Source organism: Alosa pseudoharengus, unplaced genomic scaffold, assembly GCF_046254945.1.
Source record: "Alosa pseudoharengus isolate Yale_2024_CS ecotype anadromous, Long Island Sound unplaced genomic scaffold, YU_APseudo_1.1 YU_APseudo_1.1_scf_5, whole genome shotgun sequence".
Classification (NCBI taxonomy): domain Eukaryota; kingdom Metazoa; phylum Chordata; class Actinopteri; order Clupeiformes; family Clupeidae; genus Alosa; species Alosa pseudoharengus.
In genome coordinates, this window is record NW_027468837.1 from 38,599,599 (window position 1) to 38,609,635 (window position 10,037).

The window sequence follows — 10,037 nt, forward strand, 5'->3', positions numbered from 1 at the left end:
ATATGCATAACCCCTCCCTCCATGCCACAGCCGAACTGTGGCCACACTTATACTTTTTCTTAAAATAGTTATATATATAGATATATAGACTTATTCTTGCACTGTTGCACTGTTGGACTTACTCATTTGCACTATCACCGTGACACTCACTCACACAGAGCACCTTACCATACCACTATGCACAGAGAATCACAGGCTCAGTCCCTGTCTCAGTCATTGCAAGCGCCTCTTGATTGATTAATCACCACTATGTGGATACTGTTTTTAGAATTTATTTAGATTAAGTGTTAGTTAGTATAATTTGTATTTTAGTATATTCTTTATCTTCTACTGTCCTTATTGCTTAGTTGTGTTTTTATATTATATACTTTTAATTACTTTTTCTGCTGTTATTGAATGTGTGTGTGTTGTCTGTATGCTACTGAGACCTTAAATTTCCCCTGGGGATCAATAAAGTATATATCTATCTATCATGTAGGATCATCTCATAGGATAATTTCATAGGCCTAAGTAGAATTACATTGTAAATTGAAAATGTTGAAAGAAAATATTTGAAAACTTTCACCCCAAGATTTAACGGACCTCATTATGAACCAATATGATCATTGAAAGTGAAATATTTATTCACATAACACCCAGCCTCGCATAATGATAAGAGGAATCACACTTCACTATTCTACCACTGGGTGGCAATATAGCGTGAGACTTTAGTTATACCAACAGCAGAAGGCTGATGATATTGAACTCCTCTTGCACTGCATATGAAGAATGACATACATTAACTTCTCTTATTATAGTAATTGCATTAAGTTAAGACATAGCTTCCAGTGCCCTGCTATACATTCATCTAAAATAATTAGTTAGCAGCACTTTAATCACATGGTTTAGAAAGCATATTGGCACCACACCTCTGGCCCTCAGATGTGTTGGAAATGAAAACAACTCTGCCCTTTAGTACTCGGCATTTCGAGAAGCAGAAACTCAGACAATCATAATATAATATCATTATAATATAATATAATTACTGATTTTGTGTCAACGCTTTGCAATTCACATACAGGCAAGGTGCTAAGCCTGTCATTATTTACATTGTCTGTAGATGACAGTTGTGGTATAAGCACCATTCAAATGTAATCTCATCAAGACTCGATGGACTGCCAGTTTAGGAGTGCTGGACAACTATGCCAATCTGCTTAAAGGTTTTGGTGACATGGGCAAATGAAAGAGACACTGCTTTGGCCGCTGTAGTGCTTCAGTTTCAAATCATTGGATCAAAAAGATTTTCAACTGGAGAGCATGAGTTTGCTTAAAGTACATCAAAACCCATATTTTATTTTATGTATAGCAATACAATTTACATATTAAATAACACTATAATAGAATGCTTTGATATAGCTTTCAACGAAAAAAAAAAGAGAACAAAAAAGAAACCAAAACAAAAAAAGTTTTTCTTTGTTTTGTGTTATTTCATATTACGAAAGAGGAGGCGACAACCGCCCCCTCTTAGGTCGGTGAATGGGACAAACTTATTCAGTGATTTACAACAGCTGTTCTATTGCACAGAACTGTGCAGCAGAAGTGTGAAATTGTAAAGGAAAAATCAAACAAAAATGGGCAAGAAAGAATATCACAATCACTGCCTTGGTTAACGTGAGGCGTTGCCTTGTTCTGGAATGTGATGGAGATAGCACAATGCATGGAGACAGACTTGGTTTCCACATGTTCACCAGAAGAAAGAAAAAGGGGGACTTGGACCTAGAAAACAAAATAGATTTATATGAAAATATAAAATTCTATGATTATATACCATAGATACAAAGTTGTTTAAAGAGAATGGTTGGTTATAGAAGCAACAAACTGTACACACAGAAAGCTGTGGTTATACTAATGTTGATATTGATTAAGCGCGCTGGATAAGAGCAAAGCTCCCAAACAAAACAACATGAACTGCACAGGACAACATGAAAGAAAACAAACCAAAAAGAGCATGTAGTGCTTCCCACAGAAGTCTGTGTTTGTGATAAAGGAATGAATATGTCGTTAACCCCAAATGTTGGAGAGTTGTGACGTAATTCAACAGCCTCCCGGCAAGGAGACAAAGGACATCAAAACAACATTAATAACATAGTGATAAAGTTCATAACAATGGTACGCATTGAATGCCTTGTTTCTTCATTCCACGGAGAGATGAATTCATAACTTCAATCAACCTACAAAAAGTTACATGTTTTCCTCTAGCATTTACCTCAGATTAAGTTTAAATGAGAAGATGATTATGACAGCACAGATCCCAAATGGCATTAAATCTAATCCATTCACTGAGCTCGTAAATAAAGAACAAAAAAAAAACAATCAGCCATTTTGTCATCACCTCTGAGGAGGAATTTCAACACCATGTACTCCTATGAAGACACTGTAAAATGCTAAATAATGAGCTTAAGTCTTTGGTAAAACTTCATAAGTCAGTATCCCCCTGCTTTGTGTGGCGAGACAGCTCAAGATACCTTTAATATCAAGCTGTCAATGAATTTGTGCAGAAATGTAATTATTGTTAGAGCAAGTTGTAGGGTGAATAAAAAACAGCCCATATCTATTTCCTTGGGGCCAAACTGATGGTAGGGTTTGGATATTAACCTTAACTGGGGCCTGGCAAAAATGTGTAAACCACATTCAGAATTTCAAAATTCAATATGTGATGAAATTTTCCTCCCATGCGGGACTTCAGTGTATTTGGCAAAATCAAACTACACCATACACAACATTGAATAGTTTCACACACCAGCACAGTCAAGCAATGCGGGGGGGTGTCAGTATAGAGAAAGGCATTGAGAGGCTGCATGGCGACTTCAGGAGCTCTCACTATGACAAAAAGGTCTATGATGGCATCCTTGTAATCTTTTGTTTGTCATAAATAAAGAGCTTAAAAAATACAATGGGGCATATCACAAAGATCAAAATTCTCAGAGTATAAGTTATGCTTTACAGGACACAGTCACTTTGTAATTCAGCTCAACTCGGACACGATATATTGTTACTTGTCTTGTTTTACCCCATATAGCAGCTTGGAGCATGAAGCAACAGAGAAGTGGAACCAGCAGAGGGAGCAAGTTAGATGGGTGTGAAATCAGCACAGCCAGCAGAGGGAGCAAGTTAGATGGGTGTGAAATCAGCACGGCCAGAGAGGTGTGGTGAACATCAGACCAAGTCTAGCAGGATCTAGTGAAGGGGCGATCGTGACAGCCAACATTTACAAAACCACAAGATATAATGATTACAATATATCCATATATATTAAAAGCATAATATGATTCATACAAAAGTAATAAGTTCACAGTAGCTGTTTTAATACCACCTTAGAAAATTAACGTATGTGTTTTTCCTTTCCAATATAATGCAGCAAGGAGCAAATGACGGCATTGGGATGCTTTAAAATAAAATAAAAAGACAAATTCCCATATTGCTTGTCAGTGCCACAGAAACCGAAAGAAGTCAATTTTGAGAGAAGATTATTTCGCCATCGCTGTGGGCCTTGCAATGCCATGCAGGTGAACGCCAAGCTTAATCTTTGACCTTTCCATCTGGCGGGAGCTGGAAATGTGCATATGGGAATCGCTTTCGAAACGGTCCGGGAAGTTGAGTGGGTGAGCTTTTGTGATGGAATGTTAAAATCTGGGCATTGGAAATCAACATGGTAGATCTGATTGGTTATAGGCAGTAACACTGATATTACATAGTGCAAACTAGACAGAAGTGTGGTTTTGTCATTGTGAACTCGAAAACATAGGTGCAAAATGTTCAGTAGGATAACATTAAGACATAAAATGGCAAAAAATAAATATCAAAAACTTTTTATCAGTGTAAAAAAGTAATCAGGTTATTTATTTAACCAAGAGTCTGGCAAAAAAGGCCTCGAAAAAGTCTGTCTCTAGTCCTTGAAGTTTTACAAAGTAAGTGCCTCTTCGTGGCTCCTCCGCCCCTCAGACGAGAGACTCCATGCTCTCGGCCGGGTCCGACTCGTCCGTCAGGGCCATGACTCCGTTTCTGTCCATGGCCAAGGGGCCAGCTCCATTCTCCTTGGTGCTCACCAGACTGAGCATAGCTTTGTAAAGGTACTGGTACTGGTCCTGCAACAACAGCAACAACAACAAAAAGAGCTGTTACATTGACACTGACACTTTGACAGGATTTATATAGACCTCTTCAGTTCGCCTACAAAAAAGAACCAAAACGGCCATCTTTGCCTATAAGGAGATCCGGTTGTTAATTGAAGCTAACTACCTATGGCAAGTTTCATTGCAAGTTAGCTCTGGGGTAGCAAAAATCTAAGTGTGCCGCCTTCACGTACCGGAGATCACAGTATCCACTCGAAGGCAGAGGACAAAAGTGTGTTCAGGAAAACGTCTGCATTTCAGACTTTTTCATCCCCGCGAGAGTTTAACAGGTGCGATAATTCAAAATCCCCATGTTATTTTCCAATAGGAAAAATCGCCAGATACCGGATGTCAAAGATGGCAGTTTTTTTGTAGGCGAACTTCAGAGGTCTATTTAGCAGCAGGACTAGAGTAGACGCCTGCACAGGATGGAGAAGTTCAACTTTTTAAATACATTTTCATTTTGGCAGAGTCTTTCTCAAGTGACAGCTCATGTGAAGTATGCGTTTGACTGGCACATGTGCTGCCTGTAACCTCAAGCTTTGACATTGACGTTGGTAACGCTGACATCTCAGCCACACAGACATCAAACGCATTCCCATGTGGATTGCTATTTAACAGAGCAAGGGGATGAAAAACACACACAAAGCGTTTGCCACTCACGATATCTGTGAAGACACCAGGCCTCATGAGGTTGATCATTTTGGCAACCTGATAGACGCCGACGGCGTTCTCGTTCTCCAGCTGCTGCGAGAGGGTGGTGAGGGCACACAGCATCCCCGCCGACACCGCGCCAAACCTGGCCCAGACGACAGAAGTGTTATGCCAGGAAACAAACACACACACACACACACACACAGCATCCCCGCCGACACTGCGCCAAACCTGGCCCAGACGACAGAAGTGTTACGCCAGGAAACAAACAAACACACACACACACACACAAACACACACATCCACACCAAACACACACACACACACACACACACAGACACACACACACACACACACACCAAACACACATCTACACACACACACACACACACACACAAGGCCGAAGCTTTGCTCAGCAAGGGGTGGTGTGGCTCAGAGATTTGGGTGACTGCCAGGACTTTGCTGTTGCTTTTTCACAGCATGATCATTTGTGTGTGTGTGTGTGTGTGTGTGTGTGTGTGTGTGTGTGTGGTGTGTGTGTGTGTGTGTGTGTGTGTGTGTTGTGTGTGTGTGTGTGTGTGTGTACACGCACTGATTAGCATATAAACTTTGACAAGTTTTGAATGCCTTTCCTGACACCTACACAATGGAGAGACTGGGCCTGAATATATTTAGCTGAATTCAGTCTTGGCGTTGGTACAAAGTTATTCTTCAAAATGGGAAAATAAAGGGGAAAAAAGAACATTAGCTGGAGCACAGACTCATCCCAAAAACACAAAAGAGTGGATCCACCGCGCTTCTGCAGCATTACATCTGGTGCATCAGACGAAGAGCGGACCGTGTAGATATACTAAAAGTAAAAATTTGGAGCAGCACAGATGTAGTATTAGCTATAAACTTTAATTAAGGTGCACAAATTATTAAGTATTAGTAGTTTATAGCTAATACTACATCTGTGCTGCTCCTAATTTTTACTTTTAGTATCATCCAGAGTTTCTGCTAGAAAAAAATGGTGCCGGTCAAAGTGACCGGCAGAGGTTTCGTTTTCCGGACATTTTGATGATATGCCGGTCAAATATCGTATTATCGCTTCTTAATTAGTCAAATTGAGGAAAACTAGAGACAGGCAATATAGCTTAAATAATGACATAATCAGGCTGTATAGAATGCAACATGTTCATTAGCCTAAGTTAAAGGAACCGTATGTAAGAAAAATATTTCAATTAATCATAAAATGGCCCTGATATGTCACTAGACATCAAGAAATCATGTTCATTTCAAATACTTATATCACTGACAACAGTAGTCCAGCCAGGATATTGTCATTTAAAAAGTGAAGTTGCAGCCCTCAACTGTTGTTGATGTTGTGTTTTGTCATGTCATGTTGTGTTTTGGCCTGATGCGCCACCCTCCACCTATCTACTAATCAGGAAGTCAGTAGTGTTTCGCCATCCGCGTTGGCAACCTCGAGTCAGGGGGGAGGGGGAGGGGATACACCGCTCTTCAGTATTTTGAAAGTGATTGCAGTACCAGTTTTGGCCACAATCTTACATATGGTTCCTTTAAACATGCCTAACAAGATCTAGCAAGTATCTTTTCATGGACAGCAAGAGTCCGCTTCGTTCGTTGTTTTAAAAAGGCGTTGTTTGTTGCTGCTACCCACGTTATCTCCAGTGGTGACTGTTTAACTTACACAGATGCGCACACACAATCATGAGCGCTCACACCACTACCCCCTAATGCTATGCCTCTTTATTTGATAACAATAAATTAAGAAATGTTTCCTATTCTGGGAAATGTTTAGTTTCTTTTTCTTTCGGCCGCGGTTCAATGATAGGCCTACCGTTTAATTGTGCCAGAAATGATCCGCGGACCAGTAATCGCCTCGTCGAGGAGGCCCTAACCCTGCAGATCATAGACAGAGAACGCATAGGCCTACTGTATGCTTTGGGTAAAGAACACTTTGCGTGTCCAGTGTACACGGAGAATGACATTGTCTTGGAGCGGCCGCACCCCCCGCAACTCCACTTCCAATGTCACTGATTCCGACAGATACGCCCGACACTTCTGCTTTTTATCTGTGGAGTTGACCGGACATCCATCGCGTCTGGCCTCTGAAAAAACTTTTAAGGCTAGTCTGCCTGGGCCTGGCCATGTTTGAACCGCCTCACTCATTTGTTCGTTGTTTAACATGGACGTTTTAAGCGTGCGCTTCCTATTTGAAATGCAGCATAGGCTATGCGTGTTGTTTAATAGCTTACTTTTCAAACGGTAGAGCCTGTTCATTTAAAAACATAGCCAGAGGACGTATAATATAGGCTTACATATTAAGGCTTATTCTCAAATTCAGATTGCGTTAGGGGACGGGATTATTAGCCAATTTCAATCGGACAATTTGACCGGAGAGATTTAATTTTGTCGGACATTTCATTTTTTTTCCGGCCAATGTCCGGACAACGGAAACCCTGGTATCATCCCCAAAACAGCCGTAGCTGTTACTACTGCAGCAGGCATTTTTAGTATTCAGACCAATCCACCCATCCTCTTGGCCTTGTAACACCAGGCTGGCTATTGCTTGAGTTGAATGTTCCTGGCTATAAGGATACCTGTGCTTCTCTGGAGAAAACAGAGAAAACCTGACTCACAGTATACTAAGTGAAGAGTCTCTTAACAGCTCAACTTAATAGCTGTGCCCTTCTGGCTCAAAAAACTGGCAAGGCATTTAAAACAGCCATTAATGCAGGGCCACCGCAGAACAAGGCCATAGCGGCCAGCACAAGAGACTGGACGGCTGCTTTGCTTTGGCTTTTTTTTCTTTTCAATGCAAAGCAAGCGATCTCAAATCACAGTCCTCAATCACTTGGAGTGTGAGATGCTTTCAGTGCAGCCGCGTGCATTCCCAGGCAGCCATTAAATCCAAAGTGCGTTTAAGTAATCTTACCTTCTGCTGCCAATGGCCTACTCATTTAATACAAAGCAAAGGATAGGATGGCAGCAGAATGTCAGAGCCCACATATGTTTTCCATTTCCATTTAAAGGGGGACTTGGCAACTATTTTAACGTCATAAACCCGTTTAGAAATCATTTGGATGGTTAAATGACCTGTTTCGGTGAAAATGGTGACTTTCCCCGCTGCGCCTAGCGTCACCAGGCGTCCCGGAAAGAGAAGTGAGAAACAAGAAACTCGTTTTAAATTGTGTTTCTTACCTTGTAACATCCACATAGTTCTGCCAAACTTATGCTAACCGTTTGCTAGCTTGTAAACAAATCCATGTGCTTTATTGTTACCTTTTCCCACAGTTTGAAATAGCATAATGCACAATTTCTCCAGCAGAGGGGAAAATCCTACCAAGTTTCCCTTTAATACTACTTGGGAATTTAATTCACGATCCAGGCATTGAGCAAACAATGCTCCACCAGACAGAAGCTCCAAAAGGTTTATCCCTAGTCTGGCACAAATCTAGCCCAAGTCCAAGGCAAGATCAGTTGGCCAGAAAGCAGTGGTTTAGGATGGCTGACTGTGCCTACAGGGCCGATGGGAACATTTACACGTTTTTTTGGTCAGAGAAGATGGTGCATTCCACATACTCATCATGAACAATGGTGGGTCCATCCCTAGTCATGGCCTCCTCCTTGATGACGTTGATGAGCTCGAAGGTGCTGCTGATTGGGGCGTCTGGGTTGGGCCACTTGGGACACTGAAAGTGACGCACCTCCAGAACATAGTCGTCCTGAAAGGAAGATCAAAACAACGACACAGTGAGAATAGTGAAAGAGCCAGTATATGCTAAACTGATTCATGAGGACTTCTGACTCTACTCACAGATACTGTATGCTCAAGCAGTAATACATACAGTACATCCATAGCATACAACCACACTCATATAGTCACACACACACACACACACACACACACACACACACCTGTGTGGCTTCCAGGATGAAGTCGTGGATGATGATCTGCTCCTCGTTGGAAAGGCAAAGTCTGTCTTTGCTGATGAGTGTGACCGTGAAGGCCTCACAGTTCATGGCTTCCTCTCTGCTGGGCCAGTACACAAACTCATCCTCCGCCTGACACACACACACACACACACACACACACACACACACACAACACAAAACAACACAACACAACACAGTCAGGAGAGTTGGGCAATGCGAATAATGTATAGTTGGTTAAAAAAGTTTAAGAAAGGGGGGTTAAGGGCCGTTCGCACCAGGTAAGATAACTATAAAGATAACTAACTCCAATGATATTAGTGTCATTATCGCCATAGTTTATGTGTGAGCATGGGCATTCATATTAGTGTCATTATCGCCATAGTTTATGTGTGAGCGTGGTCATTCATATTAGCGTTGTTATAGTCGTAGTTTATGTGTGAGCGTGGTCATTCATATTAGCGTTGTTATAGTCGTAGTTTATGTGTGAGCGTGGTCATTCATATTAGCGTTGTTATAGTCGTAGTTTATGTGTGAGCGTGGTCATTCATATTAGCGTTGTTATAGTCGTAGTTTATGTGTGAGCGTGGTCATTCATATTAGCGTTGTTATAGTCGTAGTTTATGTGTGAGCGTGGTCATTCATATTAGCGTTGTTATAGTCGTAGTTTATGTGTGAGCGTGGTCATTCATATTAGCGTTGTTATAGTCGTAGTTTATGTGTGAGCGTGGTCATTCATATTAGCGTTGTTATAGTCGTAGTTTATGTGTGAGCGTGGTCATTCATATTAGCGTTGTTATAGTCGTAGTTTATGTGTGAGCGTGGTCATTCATATTAGCGTTGTTATAGTCGTAGTTTGTGTGAGAGCGTGGTCATTCATATTAGCGTTGTTATAGTCGTAGTTTATGTGTGAGCGTGGTCATTCATATTAGCGTTGTTATAGTCGTAGTTTATGTGTGAGCGTGGTCATTCATATTAGCGTTGTTATAGTCGTAGTTTATGTGTGAGCGTGGTCATTCATATTAGCCAGAGCAATACTTTTTTTTGCCGTTATCATTATCGCGTATGTGTAAAGACATATTCCAGCTGCAATTGTTGTGATATGTGGATGGAAACAGGGGTACAAAGCGAAAGGATGAAACCGTGAATTGTTTCTATTAATTGCATCCTGAGTACACATTCCTCAGTAAAATCCACTTCATTGTTTAGCAGCCCAATGGGAGTGGCTGGACAACGGTCCTCACCAGTCCTTGGTTGTCGGGCAGCATGACGATGATTTGTGCGTTGTGATCC

General features: G+C 41.3%; 1 protein-coding gene across 3 annotated transcripts in view; it reads right to left on the minus strand.

Moving 5' to 3' along the window:
• Positions 1-1,301: 1,301 nt before the first annotated feature.
• ptprga (protein tyrosine phosphatase receptor type Ga) overlaps positions 1,302-10,037 on the minus strand; it is a 235,713-nt gene continuing 226,977 nt past the window's right edge. For all 3 annotated transcript variants that reach the window (XM_076269267.1, XM_076269266.1, XM_076269268.1), the window contains exons 26-30: positions 9,989-10,037; positions 8,730-8,876; positions 8,394-8,536; positions 4,815-4,950; positions 1,302-4,124 (exon numbers count right to left, since the gene is read on the minus strand). The exon at positions 9,989-10,037 is cut by the window's right edge and continues 80 nt beyond it. In XM_076269267.1, the coding sequence (XP_076125382.1) occupies positions 3,978-4,124; positions 4,815-4,950; positions 8,394-8,536; positions 8,730-8,876; positions 9,989-10,037 (622 nt within the window). In that variant the 3' untranslated portion in view covers positions 1,302-3,977. The remainder of the gene's footprint in view (positions 4,125-4,814; positions 4,951-8,393; positions 8,537-8,729; positions 8,877-9,988) is intronic.